The following is an 18,742-nucleotide window of genomic DNA, read 5'->3' as shown; positions in this document are numbered from 1 at the left end:
CTCTTTCCCTGTCTTGGGCTTAGCTCCTCTCTACAGGTCTTTCTTGGAGAAGAAGAAAGGGAGAGACGGATGTTATCTTGGAGGATCAAATCAGGGGAAAAAAGGGTGAAAAGGAGAATGGAAGCAAAATTGTGTTGAGAGCAGAGACGGAGCCAACAATGGAAGGCTCTCTCAGGAACCAAGACACGTTATCACAAGGTCAGTGTACATTCCTCATTGATGACCCTTTCCTGACATGACTCCGCCCCTGAGGGACATAGCTCAGCCTTGACCAATGACTTCAAAGAACTAGGAGGAACAAGGGGCCAGAAGGTCAGCCGTAAAGAATAAAAGGTGACAGCTTCCAGCAACAGCACATACCTGTTTCTCTCTCTGACCACCTGTACGCTCCCAGAACTGACATCATGGTGCATTTTAGTGCTGAGGAGAAGGCTGCTATTACTGGCCTGTGGGGCAAAGTGCATGTGGAAGAGGCTGGAGGCGAGGCCCTGGGCAGGTAGGCACTGGGTTTCAAGGCATGGGAAAGGGTGGTGAATATGAGCCTGCCCAATTGACTGGGAAATTCTTCAAGATTTTTGAAAGTCTCTTATTTCCCATCACATAGGCTCCTGGTTGTTTACCCCTGGACCCAGAGGTTCTTTGACAACTTCGGCAACCTGTCCTCTGCCTCTGCCATCCTGGGTAACCCCAAGGTCAAGGCCCATGGCAAGAAGGTGCTGACTTCTTTTGGAGAAGCTATTAAGAACATGGACAATCTCAAGGGTGCCTTTGCTAAGCTGAGTGAGCTGCACTGTGACAAGCTACACGTGGATCCTGAGAACTTTAGGGTGAGTCAGGAGGTGTTCATGTGCTCTCGTATTATTTTTCACTTTGATATAGTAAAGCAAGTCAAGTCTTTGATTGGAATGACTAACAAAAATTTCAGAAATTATGGGTCTAAGTGTTAGAAGGACAGAACTTCAATGGGCATAACCAGAACCACCTTGATTCAAGACTAGTGCAATAAAGGGCTATTAGCAGCCAGAATTTGCTTAAAACTTTTCAAGAACTTGTCTGCATTGGTAGTGTTCATCCTAGAGAATAACATCAGAGAATAGCAGACTTGTTCAAGGAGCAATGGAATTTGGTGTTTGGTAGATAAAGGCCCCATCTCAAGAAAGGAGACATGTCTTACTTTATGTGGGTGCTGATGACAAAAGTTTAGGGAAAGATTTGGGGGGCAAAGTTTTAGACAGACTGTCTCAAAGAAATATACAACAGGTTCTCTAAAATATATTAAATTACCTGTCAATATTGTTACCAAATGGAGGCTTGTTCCTGCAATGACTGGAGGCTTTAAATAAACTCAGTCTGGGAATTCATGCAACCCTAAAATCCCATTATTACAGGAATTAGCCAATTGGTAGATAAGAGAGGGAGGGAGAGAGATATATAAATAAAAATGGTGGCGTGGGAGAGAGGATGGGAATCTAGGGAGGCAAGGAGTTGAATGGAAAGCTCACACTCGTTACATTGAATTTAGGAACTAGCTTATCTGGACTTTTTGTAGGCACACCCCTTGGAGCAGTTTAAGGTGTGGGGTTGGCAGGGAATGTAGGTATTAAGCCATTTTTTATGTAATTGTTTTCGAGAACTTCTACTCAACATGCCTATTTGTCATTTGTCTTTCACTTAACAGCTCCTGGGCAACGTACTGGTGATCATTCTGGCTTCTCATTTTGGCAAGGAGTTCACCCCCGAGGTGCAGGCTGCTTGGCAGAAGCTGGTGGCTGGTGTTGCCACTGCTCTGGCCCACAAGTACCATTGAGTCCTCTTTCCAGTTCAGCAGTACCCTTCTGTGCCCCCAGTGTTCTCCTGCATATGGGGATTCGGGTTTGGCCTTGAAAGCACAGCTTCCATTTAATAAAGCTCATTCTATTCCATAATCAGAAATTAATGTGATGTCTTCTCCATCTTTCACTCTTGTGTTAAAGGAGAGAAATTTCATTGGCTGAGGCGTGGGAGGAGACAAGAAATAAGAGCTCCTTTGGGAAGACAGACATTATGGGAGAATTCTAGAGGATCTGGGTGGATGCTAGAATTCAGAAGAAGTTTTCTGAGTTGGGGGGAGGGTTAGTCAAATGTCAGGAACTTACAAGACAGTGTGACAAAAAGTTACTGTAGATGGGGAAGGAAGGAGGTGCTAAGCATTACCTCAGATTTGTGGTACATGTCTCAGCTTTAAAACCGTTGCAGGGAACTAAGGTCTAGGCTAGAGTTACTTTTTCAATTTGCTTTAATGTACATACTGAATGAGCTAACTTACCATATATTTTGTGAGGCTGAATTGGGCATAAGAGGATGAGTTGAGGGATGGCTGGGAGCTTTCCAGAAAATTTCCATGAACCAACAACAACCTCTTCTTTCCCAAAGGATTCTGTGGTCTCAAGGGGGAGCCAAGGCTAAGACACATGAAATCATTGCATGTTATTTTATAATCAAATGTAACATGCTGAAAATAAAGTCGGAGTTAGGATATTGTATGAATTTGTGGTAGGGGAGAATGACCAAGACTTCACATAGCAGATGAGATTCTAATAAAGGCTCCTAGTTTAAAACCAGTAAGTTAGGGCTTGGTGACTTGCAGGAAAATGGCTTTCTGGAAAAAAGGCAACAGTGAGACATCGGTAGAGCATTAGGAAAGACAAGATAATGTTAGGCCATGAATATAAAAATAAAAACTATTATTATGCTTTTGGTAAGAGTAAACAATAAATATCCTTAGAACTATAGTGACTCAAGGAATGGTAGGTGGTGGTGGGGGGAAGTAATCAACTTAATTCACACAAAATGAATTTAAAATTGCAGAGACTAAATCAGAGCAACAGACATAATGGCCTAAACACAAGAAAAGCAGTGACAGCTGCAAAAAATGTGAAGGGCGACCAGAAATAGAGTGAGAAAAAGATGACCTCTGACTGTGGATGACAAAAAAGGAGCTGGTAGTCGATAACTGAAATCTCCCAGCCTGAGGGTGGGAAGGGGTGGGGCAAAATCTAACAAGAGGCACTGCACTGACTTGGGGACACTTGTGAGGAAATGCATGAACTGAATTACTTTTGAGGGAGTCATTGCTAGGTTGCTTAGGGAATCCTGACCTCTAGGCCTTGAGTCAAATTTTCACATCAAGGCTCGAGACCTTCTTATTTTACAAGTTAGTGTGCCATATCTTGGCAAATTTAGCTCTCAGGCATTTCATTGTCCCCATGCATTGATCAGAATCGCTTCTCGGCCTTTTGGCTAAGATCAAGTGTAGAATTTGTCCTGTGAACTACCTTCTAATTTGGGCTTATGTTTCCACAACAGTTATGATAGGCAAATGATTACTTAGTTGCAGGTTGTCAATAGCACTGGTCCCTGAGCCCTGCAGCCTCTCTTTATGCCCCTCAGCAAAGGAAACAGAAGCTGTTCCTGGTGCTACACCTTTTACCCATTCTGTGAGTCAGTCTGTGTCTCAGTCAATAACAAACATGCATTTTTAATTGATCAGTCTCTTTTCCTCTTTCTCGCCTTTAACTCTTACTATGTCTGTCACCCCTGTCAAGGATGGTGATGATGGAGTGGTGGGCAGAAGATATATGTTCTTTATCCCTTAGGGGTCAGGATTTCAATTTCAATGTTACCAGTTTAAGACCATTTAAATGGTCACAACTTCATAATTGACACACACATGTGCATATGCACACCCAGATACAGGTCTGGATGACTCAGCTTAATTTTTTTTTTTTTTTTTTAAGATTTATATGTTTATTTTAGAGAGAGAGTGAGCACAGGAGGGAGGGGTGGAAGGAGAGGGAAAGAGAATTCCAAGCGGACTCCTCACTGAGTGCAGAGCTCTCTACACAGGGCTCAGTCTCAAGATCCTGAGATCATGACCTGAGCTGAAACCAAGAGTCAGATCTTAACTAGCTGAGGCATCCAGGAGCTCCTCAGACTTTAAATAGATGAAAAAAAGACTTATTATTGATAGACAATACGAATCATGTGAGCAAAATAATATGATGACCAGGACATTCTTGGAGATTTAGAGGTGATGTCATTACCAGGATGAAAACCTTATAGTGTCTTCTCACTCTCTACTATTGAAGACAAATCCCACGTTATTAGGTTTCTGCTTCCTGCAGCACCATTTCCTGCCTGTCCTGTCCACGTGGAATTCTCAAAGAAGATGGCTTCAATCTGATTAGAAATGAAGAGAAGTGAAACAGCAAGGGAGGATAGATCTAATTCATGCCAGAGACAACTCCCTGAATCTGAAGCCCATGCCATGGAATCTTCTGCTACTCTGCGCATGGAACACATGCTAGCACCCTTCCCCCCTAACCTCTCAAACACCTGTATTTCTTGAGACAAATTGGTAGATATATGAAATCTGCCAGACAGTTGTCTGTTGACTCTGAGGGAGTACTTTTTGCTTCAGTAAGTGTGCTGACTATTAAATGGATTAAAAAACAGTGGAGGCACACCCAACCCTGCCCTAATTTACTTATTTTGCTTCCTTGTGATGTTGGATAGAGGCATTATTACTATTTTTAGAAATATTAAATTGTGTGTCCTATGTAATCCTTTTTTTAAATTTTAAAATTTATTTTTTAATTTAAGTTCCATTAGTCAATATACAGTACAATCTTAAATGATTTGAGAACAAAGAAGGGCTGTGGCTTCCTCCCTATAAAACTGGCTGAATAACAGAATGATACATTGTCACAAACTCCTCACTTAATGCCTAAGACATTTACAATTTGTTCTTTTTTATTATTATTATGTTATGTTAGTCACTGTACAATACATCATTAGTTTTTGATGTAGTGTTCCAGGATTCATTGTGTATAACACCCAGTGCTTCATGCAATACACACTCTCCTTAATACACATCACCTGGCTAACCCATCGCCCCACCCCCCTCCCCTCTAAAACCCTCAGTTTGTTTCTTGGAGTCCATAGTCTATCATGATTTTCTCCCCAACCAGTTTCTCCCAATTCACTTTTCCTTTCCTTCTCCTAATATCTTCCATGTTATTCCTTATGTTCCACAAGTAAGTGAAACCTTATGATAATTGACTTTCTCTGCTTGAATTATTTCACTCAGCATAATCTCTAGTCCCTTCTATGCTGATGCAAAAACTGGGTATTCATCCTTTCTGATGGCTGAGTAATATTCCACTGTGTATATGGACCACATCTTCTTTACCCATTCGCCTGCTGAAGGTCATCTCAGCAATTTCCACGCTTTGGTTATTGTGGACATTGCTGCTATGAACATTGGGGTGCACATGGCCCTTCTTTTCACTACATCTGTATCTTTGGGGTAAATACTTAGTAGTGCAATTGCTGGGTCATAGGGTAGCTCTAATTTTAATTTTTTGAGGAACCTCCACACTGTTTTCCAAAGTGGCTGCACCAACTTGCATTCCCATCAACAATGTAAGAGAGTTCCCCTTTCTCCCAGTCTCCAACGTTTGTGGTTTCCTACCTTGTCAATTTTTGGCATTCTAACTGGTGTAAGGTGGTATCTCAATGTGGTTTTGATTTGAATCTCCCTGATGGTTAATGATGATGAACATTTTTCATGTGTCTATTAGCCATTTGTATGTCTTCTTTGAAGAAGTGTCTGTTCATGTCTTCTACCCACTTTTTTGACTTGAATGTTTGTTTTCTGGGTGTTGAATTTGAGAGGTTCTTTATAGATCTTGGATATCAGCCCTTTGTCTGTAGTGCCATTTGTGAATATCTTCTCCTATTCCGTGGGTTGCCTCCTTGTTTTCTTGACTGTTTCCTTTGCTGAGCAGAAGCTTTTGATCTTGATGAAGTCCCAAAAGTTCATTTTTGTTTTTGTTTCCCTTGCCTTTGGAAACATATCTTGAAAGAAGTTGTTGTGGCCCATGTCGGAGAGGTTACTGATTATGTTCTCCTTTAGGATTTTGATGGATTTCTGTCTCACATTGAGGTCTCTCATCCATTTGGAGTTTATATTTGTGTATGGTGTAAGCAAATGGTTGAGTTTCATTCTTCTGTATATAGCTGTCCAAATTTCTGAGTATCATTTATTGAAGAGACTGTATTTTTTCCATTGGATATTTTTTTCCTGCTTTGTCAAAGATTATTTGACCATAGAGTTGGGGGGTCCAGATCTGGGCTCTCTATTCTGTTCCACTGATCTGTCTGTTTTTGTGTCAGTTCTATGCTGTCTTGATGATCACAGCTTTGTGATATAGCTTGAAATCAGGCAATGTGATGTCCCCAGCTTTGTTTTTCTTTTTCAACATTTCCGTGGTGATTCAGGGTCTTTTATGGTTCCACACAAATTTTAGGATGGTTTGTTCCAGCTCTTGAAAAATGTCATTGGTATTTTATTGGGATGTCATTGAAAGTATAGATTGCGTGGCAAGCACAGCCATTTTAACAATGTTTATTTTTCTGATCCATGAGCATGAAATATTTTTTCCATCTTTTTGTGTCTTCTTCAATCTCTTTCATAAGTGTTCTATAGTTTCTAGAGTATAGATCCTTTACCTCCTTGGTTAGGTTTATTCCAAGGTATCTTATGGCTTTTTGTGCTATTGTAAATGGAATTGATTCCCTAATTTCTCTTGCTACAGTTTCATTGTTAGTGTATACAAAAACAACTGATTTCTGTGCATTGATTTTGCTTCCTGCCACATTACTGAATTGCTGTATGAGTTCTAGTAATTTGGGGGTGGAGTCTTTTGGGTTTTCCACATAAAGTATCATGACATCTGCTAAGAGAGAGAGTTTGACTCTTCTTTGTCAATTTGAATACCTTATATTTCTTTTTGCTGTCTGAATGCTGATGCTAGGACTTCTCGTAGTATGTTGAATAATAGTGGCATGAGTAATATTTCTCAATAGTCTATACAAGCCACTTGAGCAAAATGTTTTGGTAATGAACAAGTTATTCTTGCAATATTAATATAGACAACAGTACAAATGGATTAGAAATGGTATCCTTATCACGATTAAAATTCTTTAATGGTTGGACGCCTGTGTGGCTCAGTGGGTTAAGCCGCTGCCTTCGGCTCAAGTCATGATCCAGGGGTCCTGGGATCTAGTCCTGCATTGGGGTCCTTGCTCAGCAGGGAGACTGCCTCTCTCTCCGTCTCTCTTTCTGCCTCTGCCTGCCTCTCTGCCTGCTTGTGTGCTTTCTCTCTCTCTTTCTGACAAGTAAATAAATAAATAAAATCTTAAAAAAATTCTTTAATGGCTTCTTACTCAAGATAATGACGATAATCCTGAACAGATTTAAGCAGGTGCTACTTCTGACGTCCTCTCTGACCATTCTCTTCTTTACTATTTCCATATCAACCCCACTGACCCAGTGTTTGTCTATATTCTAACTAGGTATATGTGTAGGTTGTGCATGTGTGTGAGTGTGTGTGTTTCCCTTGGAACTTTAAATTTGCTATTCCAACTGCCAGAACTTTTCTTTCTTAGTGTCTTTCCATGGCAACATCTTCATGTCATTATGGCCGCAGCTCAATTAGTGCCTTCCTTAAGAGACCATTGCTAACATAATTGTATCCCACTCACATCAATATGAATTTTCCTCATAGCAAATAATAATATATGAAATGATTTTGCTGATTGATTAATTTACTCATTCTATCTATGTTTCCCTTTATAGAATATAGTTCCAAGAAAGGAGTTTTTCTCTCTGAACTATTTATCTTAATCACCAGTACATAAAACAGTCAATGATACATAGAAGTTCAATGCATTTGTCAAAAGGATATTTGAAAAACACCCTTGGGGCTTTTGTGAAGAATCAGTTTCATAGGTGAGAATTTAGGCAATGTCAGAAGGAGTGACACAGGGGACACCCGGGTGGTTCAGTCAGTGGAGCATGTGCCTCTTGATATCAGGGTTGTGAGTTCAAGTCTTATCTGTAGGGTGTAGAGATTACTTAAAAAAATAAAATCTCTAAAAACAACAACAACAACAAAAGAAATGGGAAGGATGGAAGGGTGGAATGGCTGTGGGCATGAAGGAAAGTCAGTATACCTTGGAAAGAGGTATTCCTGAAAGCAAAGCGGGAAGCAGTGGTTACAGACGACTGTCAGACTCACTGTCTGTATTTCTGGGAGCACAGGGAGGCTGTTCACAGAAATGAGGGATCACAGAAGTGCAGTAGCCTGAAGGAGAGTGGTTAAGAATCACATCTTAATCTTGTTAAGGCTTTCAGAGGCTTGCACACCAACCAGCCTTTGAGACATGCTTCTAAGAGAGGCTCTGCACTGAATACATCAAATGTGGTCAAAGGTCTACACTCAACCCACAAAGCTCCATACTTGAAGAGATTCTAATTTGAGTTTCCCTTAGGTCTGTGCCCTATCCATTAATTCCAATAAAAATGTTCCCATCTCATCATTAGGGTGTAAGAATTCACAAATTTTTGTTAACAACTCTAAAATAGCTATTCAGTTGTTGGTATATTTCATTTTTCTGGCCTTTAAACTATTCCTGAGTCCCCATCAGTGAATAGACATAAGCTTCAGTTGAGATCATCAGGACTGAAAAGATTTTACAATTTTATAATAATACAATTTCAAATGAAAAATCATTTGAAGATAGATTCCCTTGAATCAAATTCACAGGTAACTTCTTGATCTGCATTTTTATTCGATTGTAGTTCTCTAGTCTCAGGGGAAAATAATTGAAACAGATTTATGAAGCTTCAAGACTCCCGATCAGATAGCATCTGAGATCATGCATCACTTTCAGAGGAAAACAATTAGTATGAACTCTGATTCTGTCACACTGGAAGTGTGCCCTGTCAAAAACTGTAGTGAACTGGAGATAAAATGATCTAAAGTATAGTGATGGAACCGCTATGACTATAGAGTCCATTAGTCAGTGAAAAAGAATCTTTTCCCCTTCAGAGTTTGTTTGTTTGTTTGACACAGAGAGAGAGCAAGAGAACATAAGCAGGGCAACCTGCAGAGGGAGAGGGAGATGCAGACTCCTTGCTGAGCAGAGAGCTCAATGCAGAGTTTGATCCCAGGACCCCCAGATCATGACCCAAGCCAAAGACAGATGCTTAACTGACTGAGCCACCCAGGTGCCCCTAGAGCTGTTTTATAACACATGAGTGAAAACAAAGGAAGTGCTACCTGATGTAATTCTTAGACTAAAACCAATAGAAAAGTGGACCCAGCATTTATGAGAATTGGCTCTTTAAAAATCAACATGACCTGCCAGTGAATCTTCTACCACTGTTTTCACTGAGACGGAAGAGCTACACCAAACCAAAACCCTGGGCCCCCAGCCAGAACACACTCTTGTGCTGTGGAAAATATACATAGTCAGATGTAGACACAAATACAGAGGTAAACCATTTTTCCCAGACAAGCAGACATGTTTTACTTTAAATGGGCACATAGATAATAAGATGCATAGTTCTATATTTTATTACCTAACACTATTCTACTCTTGCAATCAAACTGGTGCTTTATGGGAACCATTTCTCTCTGACAATGTGGGCAATAGTGACCATGGGCCAGATCTGAACCGCAGAAGATCTACTCAAGTTCAATAGTTCACTATGCCTGTGGCAGTCACTGCTAACTGAGGGAGACTTACACTGAAACCATCACAGCTCCTGTACTGGTAGCCAAAGAAATCCTAAATCTCTGAACTTTCCGGATTCTTACCCATGCTTCAGCTTTCATTGAAGGACATGTCTGGGAGAGTGACAAGAATTTCAGGGAAGACTGGCAAAGAGCACTGAAATTCTCCTTTGTGGAGTGGACAAAGAGTAGCTAAAAGAAAAGGTGAATAAAGAAATCTGGCATAACTGAGTTGAACAGGGGACAGCACATACAAGGCCAAGGAGAAATATCTATGTAGGTGTATGTTGGCTCTATATAAAGAAGGAACCTAGGGTTCATGAATATATTGCTAAGGTTATTCATATACTGGCTGGATATTTGTACAAAATTGTTCCCAGAGACCCATTTCAACCTTACACTTTATAAATCCTGAAGTGGGGCAGAGTGTCTCTGAGAGAGGGAAATAACAAGAACATGGGGTTTAGAGTGTACATGGAAAGAAAGTTGTGAATTTTTGTTTTTGAGCCCACAAAATCTGTGGAAAGTTATTGGTGGTGAGAAGAAAGAAAAAGTGAAATCATGATCACATATTAGTCTTGGAAGAACACACTTGTGTTTAGTGACCAAGCAAGATGCCAGACATGAGGGAAACTGACATTGCCCATGGTTCTGAATGGGAGTAGGGTAGCCAGGAACCTGGAGGCCCACCCGGAACTCTATTCATTGTAGGTATCTATTACCTCTTGTCGTCTCCACAGCTCCTGGGAAATATTCTCTTGACTGTTTTGCCAGACCATTTTGGAGAGGAATTCACCCCCTTAGGTGCAGGCTGCCTGGCAGGAGATGGTGACTGGAGCAGCTAAGGCCCTGGCCCACCGAGATCTGGTAGCGTAAAGTCACCAGGAACAGCTTTGATTTTCAAACAATAGCAATGGCAGTGGTGGTACTAATAGCAGTAGCAACAATAATAAGGGTAATAATAGTATTCTGCTAAAGAATTCTTCAGTAATTGCCTTCAGTTCTACTTTTCCATTGCTTCTATACTTGTGAGAACCCCAGGAATTATATGTTGAACTGTTTGTGTATGTGTATGTGTTTACACCATTTCCCCATTCAATTTTTGTATGAAGTAAAGATTTTGGCAAGAAAATAAAAAAAAAAAAACAACAGGACAATGAAAGGCATGTGTGCCTGGGACATATACCTGGAGAGAACATACACTTGTGGGCTCTTCAGGTTAAAGCTGGAGACATGGGGGGTGGTGTCAAGAGAGAGGATGGTGTCATGGGACAAAAAGTCCTCCAAACCAGATGATTATATGCGCCTTGGTGAAGAATCCAGCAAAGATCTAGGATCTGGATGGAGGTCGAGTACCAGTGTGGGGCTTCTTTGGAGGAAAATTAACCCAAGTCTTAAAATGGCAAGGTCTAGGCAAGGACTGTAATTCTATTCTCCTGATAAGAGGGAAGAATTTTCTAAAAGCTGCTAGTTTGTCACAAGCCCTTGTGAGGATAGATTAGGGGTGGGAGGGGTTGGAGGTCCAAGCAAGGGATCACTCTTTTTGAAATCAACTCCAAAGAACTAGCCTTGGGCTCTATGGAAGAATTTTATGGTTTAAATGGTCAGAGCTGCTGAGGAATGCTTACATGCCATCAGGAGAGACCATGTCCCAGAGGGCAGATTTGCTGCAGTATTTAGAGAAGGGGCATCCCTATAAAGTGCTCAGAGAGGAGGGGATTTAGGTGGGGAAGATGAACGAGGAGAGGCTGAGAAGGCAGCCCAGTGCAGCAGATGAACTCCACAAGATCAAAAGGAAAATGAAAGAAATTGCATAGAGCAGTTGGGGAAGATAGATCACAGGAATATTGGTAGGGCTGGAGGTTAACTCGGGATTATAAGCAAGGCTGTAATGTGTTGAACAGGCAGTTAGGAGATTAGCCTGGCTGTGGGTGTTGAGTAGATTAGGAATCATGCTGATGCCACATTTACAAATCTCTACTGGTTACCCATGCCTTAGTGTAAGATACCCACTCTACCCTCATGTGCCCAAACAGTGAGGCCCCAGGCCAATCTTTCCAACTCTGTTCCCTCCTACTCTTCTCCTAAACATCTCTCTTGGACCATGTCATGACTTTCTTTAAAGGAAATGTCAGATTTGTTTTTTTCTTCTTTCTTTTTCCTTTTCTCTCCAGCCTCTAGTTTTGCACCTGCCCTTCCCTGCTTCTGGGAACTTATTTCATCAAATGACTTATGCCTGGCTCCATCTTGTCTTTGAGGTCTCTCTTCAAACGTAACTTCCTTTAGGACCTCTATCCTTATATATATTTTTTCCCTCTAGTCTCTTGCTACCATATCATCAGATGCATTTTTTTTCTTGTCATGTAACACCCGTCTGAGATTCTCTTCTTCATCGATTTAATTGTTAGTGTTGGTCACCCCAGCCCCTAGAATGTGAGCATGACAACACTATATATGCTGTTTTGTTTTTCCAAGATTCCCAGTTTTTAGAACAATGCATGGCATGATTGGCCTCAGTAGATATTCATTTTCTTATTTTTTTACTTTTTTTTTTTTTTTTCCTTTTTGAGAGGGAGAGAGAGCGCATGAGCCTGGGAGGAGAGGCAGCAGAAGAGGGAGAAGCAGGCTCCCAGCTGAACAGGAATCCTGACGTATGGCTCAGTCCCAGGACCCTGGGATCATGACCTGAGCCAAAGGCAGACAGACACTTAACCAACTGAGCCACCAAGGTGCCCTGATATGTGTTTTTTAAATATGTGATGAATGACTGTTAAACTGTTAGATGACCATGATGATGAGCTTGCACTGATGTGATAAGTCTCCAGACAACAGTTGGAACAGTGAGCATGGAGGTCAAGTGAAAGTGTGGAACAGCCATGAAGGAGAGGAATCAAAAAGTCTTGGAAAGTAATTGTCTAGAGAAGATGAGAGAAAGGCAGGAGTGGAGGTAATTGTTGCAATCACTATCTGGTTTGCTGGGAAGATGGAAGGCTGTTTGCCAGCATTCAAATTGCAAATGTCCCTGACTCTGAGAGGTTGCAGTGTGAGCACACAAGGGAGAGGACGAGCACCAGCGCCGTCAGAGAGTATGGACCCTGAGCCGTTCCCTCAGACCATGCCCACAGCTGAAAAGAAGTGGGATTGCTGGCTGTGGTCAAAGTTTCCTCGCTTTTCTTTCCTTTCATTTACTTACTCTCTTGAATAAATCTTTTGGGGATTGATTCACATTTTCTAAAAAAGATTTTATTTATTTATTTGACAGAGAGAAATCACAAGTAGGCAGAGAGGCAGGCAGAGAGAGAGGAGGAAGCAGGCTCCCTACTGAGCAGAGAGCCTGATGCGGGACTCCATCCCAGGACCCTGAGACCATGACCTGAGCCGAAGGCAGAGGCTTTACCCACTGAACCACCCAGGCACCCCCCCACACTTTTTTTTCTTTTTTAATATTTCTGTACCAAGTGTTCGCATCATCACAGCTTGGGTCTGAGAGCTCATTGATCATCAAGTCTGTCATGGTAAACTAGATTCTGGCACCTTAGCAATTCTTATCCATATTTTATTTTATTTTTTGTTTTATTTTGTTTTTCTCCATTTTATTCTTTTGATCATTCTGCTACTTTTAAAAGATATTTTTCAAAGACATTTCTCCAAATGCTGTAATTCAGTTAGCGCTTTATGAATGTCAGAGGTTGTGATAATAAAAATTCTGCATCTTAGAGGCCCCACAGTAAACTACCAAGCATAGTAATGGCAGAACAATCCACATTTTAAATGTAAGTTTTTTTCCAAGATGAATTGATAAAAGTTTTCACTATCTCAAAGGATTTCTTTTCTAATAGCAGAAATTCAACATTAATTTATTGAGTTGAACTCTTTAAATTTTAGTATACCTTTGTAAATATGCAGGGAGATTATTTCTTAAACTGTTTTTTTTTTGTTGTTTGTTTGTTTGTTTTTTGTGTGAGATTGGTGAGAAACAAATCAACCAGCTTCCTGGAGCTCAAAATGTGAGAGTAATAAACTCTGAAGAAAAAAAAAGATAAATAAGTCAGTCCCTTTCTCCCCAGAAGTGTGCCTTGTTTAGACCAATGAATGCTTGTTTGAGATGCACAATGCCAAAGTACCTTAAGTGACAGGGGCAGTAGTGTGTGGAATTCTATCAGTGAAGATCACCTCTGTCTCATTACATATGAGGAATAGTTAAGCACAACAAGGCAGTGGATCCAGCATATGCCAAAGACAGCTGCCTTAATCAATCGCTATTGCCACAGAGCCTAATATTCTCTCCATTGAACACACAGTTCTTCCCAATACTCAACTGTGCATTTTCTGACACAAGGAGTGGATACATGGTATTGGCCAGACACAGTGCTATATAGTCAGAGTGGAAAAAAAGGTACTCAAACAAGTACATGCATTTTAATAGAACTCAGCCATAATCGTGTAATACTAGTTCTCTAAATTACCCAGTTTTTACCTGCCCTGTTTCTGAACTGATGCTACACTGGAGTCTTTTCTTCTTACAAGAACTATAAAAGCATGAGCCCCATTTAAGTTTTAGAAAAAAAGGTGACCAGGAAAAGCTGTGGCTTCTTTTATATCCAAGATGAATGACTGAATGATACCTTGTAAACATCTGACATAATGCCCAACAGATTTATAATTCTTACCCCTCTTAATTCTAGTCATGCCTCATGGCCAGCCCAGAAGGTCACCTCAGGGATAATGGGGTGGGGAGCTTGAGATAGGAGATGCCTAGTAGACAGTGGGGAAAGGACAGCAGAATCCCCCTGATAGAGCCTTCCAACGTTATCAGAGACCCAGATGTCCATCCTGCTGACCCTCCCTTGTCCAAACCCCACCCTGGTGGTGACAACCCACTGTTGACCAATGGTCTAATTTCATTGGGAGAAGCAAGGGCTTGGAAACAAGAAATGAGGAATAAAAGGCACACGGAGAAGTAGCACCACAGACTCACTTCTGGCACATTACTGGTCACCAGTAAGCTCCCAGACACCATGGTGCACTTTACTGCTGAAGAGAAGGCCGCTGTTGTTAGCCTGTGGGCCAGGGTGAATGTGGAGTTGGTTGGAGGCGAGGTGCTGGGAAGGTAGGCACTGGAGGGGGAAAGAAAGGCAGAAAGTATTCCTGGAGGGGTATTGGTCAGTTTTCTTACCTACTCTGACTTCCCATCTCGTTTGTGACTGTGAACATCCCATAGGCTCCTGGTTGTTTATCCATGGACCCAGAGGTTCTTCGACAGTTTTGGCAACTTGTCCTCTGAGTCTGCAATAATGGGCAACCCCAAGGTCAAGGCCCATGGCAAGAAGGTGCTGACCTCCTTTGGAAATGCTGTTAAACATATGGATGACCTCAAGGACACCTTTGCTGAGCTGAGTGAGCTGCACTGTGACAAGCTGCATGTGGATCCTGAGAACTTCAAGGTAAGGTCTGGGTATGCCTGTGCTTTGTTCTTTCATCCTAGATATTTACAGTGTAGATATGTTAGAAAATACAGGTAGATAAGTCTGATCCCATAAAATCATTTCTTTGGGATATTATACTTCAAGGAAAGGCTTGATTTTGGTAGTTAGGTTGTTCCAAAGATCAGAGGTAAGGCCAAGCAGGGTAATTACTGTGACCAGTGAAGGCCACTGGTCATCTTACATTTCTGAAAAAAATACATGTGTGAAGAACACTGGCCAAAATTGAGTTAAATGTTTTTGGCTGGGAGAATACAATTCCAGCAAGAATATCTTACTTTTGGTAACTGAAGTTTTCTCTAAAAATGATGAATGCATTTCTAAATGATTCTTGAGTTTAGAACCAGGACTAAACAAGACAAAATAAGATTAATCTTTTCAATGGACAATTCTGTCCCCTTCCCCTTTTAGCAGTGATGAAATGCTCTTGTATACATGGTTTAAGATTCTTTGTCACGGGAGGGTCCAAACAATTTGAATGAATATATTATCTGGGGACTAAGACTATCTATAGTAAGGCCCCTTGCGGTCCTCTAATCCTACTTTTAAAAAAGACAGAGTTTCTAGAAAAGAGAAGCCAACCATGGCAATGTTTTGGGCTCAGAAGTTGAGGGCAAATGAGAGAAAGATAGAGCATGATGGGTGAGCAGGGCTGGGAGTCATATTGATGCCAATGTCTGGCATATCATGGTATACATTTTTGGGATCAGGGTCCTGAAAGTTGCTCAGTTTCTTATCAGGAAGGAAATCAATGTGGCCAGCTTGAAGCTTTCTGTTCACTAGGCACTATTTTATTTTTATCCTACTCTTTCCCCAGCTTCTAGGCAACATGATACTGATTGTCTTGGCAACCCACTTCAGCAAGGAGTTTACCCCCCAGATGCAGGCTGCTTGGCAGAAACTGACAACAGCTGTGGCTAATGCTCTTGCCCACAAGTACCACTGAAGCGCCAATCCAACTACTTCAGTGCCTACTGGAGGGCCTGAGTTCCAAGAGTCTGTCTCCCGAAGACAGGCACAGTGCCCTGCCTCCAGACTTACCTGCTATATGATAAAACTAAAATAAAAATTGTGCCCTGTAATGAATTTCTTTGTCTTCTCTCTCTGTCTTTACCTTTTATGTTGATTCAACAAAAGAAAGCACTTCTTTAGGGAAGGGGGTTATTTGGGGAAATAGAAGATTCTGCAGATTTGAGTGGTTTCAAGGGGCAGTTACTTCTAGGAAGGGAAAGTTGACTTGAGCTGAGTAGTGTCTTCAGAACAAGGGAGTGCATGGAGGTACTCTTGGGAAACGCAAGAAAATGGTTGATATAGTGAGTAGGGGCACATTAGAACTTCAAGTAGGGGACCTGTCTATGCTTCTATTTTTATAATCTCAGAGTTTTTGATGCTGTATTTCACTTATATTAAATAATATAAGAAACACATTTTTATTAGCTGTAAGAGAGTGGTGAGGGACCTTTCCAGAGACCCAGGTAAGAACTATGCTCTAAACTTTCCCTAGTGTCTTCAGTGGTATTAATGGAGGAACTAACCCTAAAGCATAGGAACTAACTGCCTTGCTTTGAATCTGTACCTTATCTGCTAGTTCTGTGACCTGGAACATATTTCCAATTCCATTAAACCTTTGGTGGAGATAAAAGATCATTTATGTGAGAAAATGACAAATTTAGGAATTAGTATGCTGGGGTCAAAGTGACAGAAGAGAAATTAGGCCCTTAAAAGCCATGCAGTGGGGATGCCTGGGTGGCTCAGTCTGTCAAGCATCTGCCTTCAGCTCAGGTCAGGATACCAGGGTCCTGGCATCCAGTCCTGCATTGGCTCTTTGCTCATCAGGAAACCTGCCCCTCCACTGATTGTGCTCTCTCTCTCTCTGACATATAAATAAAACCTTAAAAAAAAAAAAAAAAAGCAGTACAGCGGTATAGAATTAGGAACACCACTGCCTGGAAAAGCAGGAAAAGAAGCTATTATAAGCAAAGCACCAGTGAAATTTCTTGCACACAAGAGTAACATAGCGAATTTTAGGGGAACTGATCCACATGTGGATGTAGAACTGACAAGGCAGGATCTAGCTTGCATCTAGCCACAGGAATGTACTGATACTATAATGAGGTCAAAGGACTAAACTTCACAGAAGCACTGATACTAAGAACAACTCAAATAAGCGGCCATTGTGACCAAGATACCACTGGCCTTGGAACTGAGTGCAGTAGAGAGTGGTGAGGTCATTGATGAAAGCCGGGATCCTGTCTCATGAATGAGAAGAGGAAAAGTCTATTCTCAGAACAGAAAGCACCTAGAGGTCTCTTGTGTGGAGCTGGCAACTATGCACATCCACTTTTGTGGCCATCACTTCAAAGTCTGCACCTGAGTCCCTGGCATAGAAGTGAAAAGTCAGGGCCTTGGGATTAGCAGTGAAAGATGAAACCAACCCCCATCACCTTGAGAGGTTTGGTTAACATTTTCCAGAATGAATTTCCTGTTTGTAAAATGTAATAAAAATCCCTACCTCACAAGTATGTTCCAAGGCTTTAAGGAGATCACTGTAAAGTGCTTTGTCTGTCATTATTGAGAGGTAGTGGTAGCAGTTTATACAATATACTCTGATCTGTTCCTCTGTGCTCTGTTCCACTGTGTATTCTAGACCTGACTGTATTCTTTATGAGTTCCAGACCCATATTTCTAACTATGTGATGTCCATATCTGATTGCTCAAGAGCGCATCAAATACAGTATGTCCAAGAAACCTCCAGCTGTTTCCTAATCTATCCCTGCTAATCAATTTCCCAGCTAGGGAATAATGCATCATCCATTGCTTGAGCCTGAAAATAGAAATGGTTTTTTACCATCCCACCCCGATTATAATATCATCTTATTTGTCTCGCATTTATCTTACCCCTTAAATCTATTAATATATGGAAGCCATAATAATTAAAAAAAAATACAAATCAAATCATGTCACCCACATCCTTGCAGTTTTCTATAGTTTTTCTTGGCTTTCAGGTTAAAGACAGATAACGTATAACAGTTTTAAGATCATTCATGGCTCCTCTGCACCTTTCTATCATATAACACTCCTCCTTGTGAGCTGGCTTACAGTTACATTTCCTGATTTTTGCATATAAATCATATACACTGAATCATTGACTCTGGTTACTTTTTGTTGTTGTTGTTGTTTAAAGAGAGACTGAGAGAGAGTGCCTGTGCCTGCAGATTGGTGAGCAGCAGGAGGGGGGCTGGTGGGAGGAAGAGAGAGAATCCCGAGCAGGCTCCATGCTCAGCACAGAGCCCTCCATGGGGCTTGATCTTACAACCATGATGAGCTGAGCCAAAACCAAGAGTTGAACACTTAACTGACTGAGCCTTCCAGGAACCCCTGTAATTAATTTAACTGATGTTATGTTGTACAATTCATCTGTATTTCTGTAAGTGAAGCAGTAGTTGATTCTTTTCATTGTGTAATATTTCATTCTTTCTCTATATCATAATTTATCTGTTCCACTGAATGAAGACCATTTAAGTTGCTAGAAGCTTGGGATCCTCGTGCATACTGTTGTTACAGTCTTTGGACTCACACAAGCATGCATTTCTGAATTTCTAGAAGAATAATCGCTAGTTTATTGGTTTTGCATAT

General features: G+C 41.1%; 2 protein-coding genes and 1 pseudogene across 2 annotated transcripts; all 3 read left to right on the top strand.

Annotated features, from left to right (window-relative positions):
* The first annotated feature begins 333 nt into the window (after positions 1–333).
* HBE1 (hemoglobin subunit epsilon 1) lies at positions 334–1,925 on the top strand. The gene is made up of 3 exons (XM_044258686.1): positions 334–496; positions 605–827; positions 1,679–1,925. The coding sequence occupies exons 1-3, from the start codon at positions 405–407 to the stop codon at positions 1,805–1,807; spliced, it is 444 nt and encodes a 147-aa protein (XP_044114621.1). The 5' UTR covers positions 334–404; the 3' UTR covers positions 1,808–1,925.
* Positions 1,926–3,259: 1,334 nt separating this feature from the next.
* Positions 3,260–3,418, top strand: LOC122914672 (annotated as a pseudogene).
* Positions 3,419–14,612: 11,194 nt separating this feature from the next.
* Positions 14,613–16,177, top strand: LOC122914180 (hemoglobin subunit epsilon-2). Its single transcript, XM_044260811.1, has 3 exons — positions 14,613–14,733; positions 14,845–15,067; positions 15,924–16,177. The coding sequence occupies exons 1-3, from the start codon at positions 14,642–14,644 to the stop codon at positions 16,050–16,052; spliced, it is 444 nt and encodes a 147-aa protein (XP_044116746.1). The 5' UTR covers positions 14,613–14,641; the 3' UTR covers positions 16,053–16,177.
* The last annotated feature ends 2,565 nt before the right edge of the window (positions 16,178–18,742 follow it).

This window comes from Neovison vison, chromosome 7 (genome assembly GCF_020171115.1).
Source record: "Neovison vison isolate M4711 chromosome 7, ASM_NN_V1, whole genome shotgun sequence".
Lineage (NCBI taxonomy): Eukaryota > Metazoa > Chordata > Mammalia > Carnivora > Mustelidae > Neogale > Neogale vison.
This window is presented reverse-complemented; position numbering and strand designations above follow the sequence as displayed.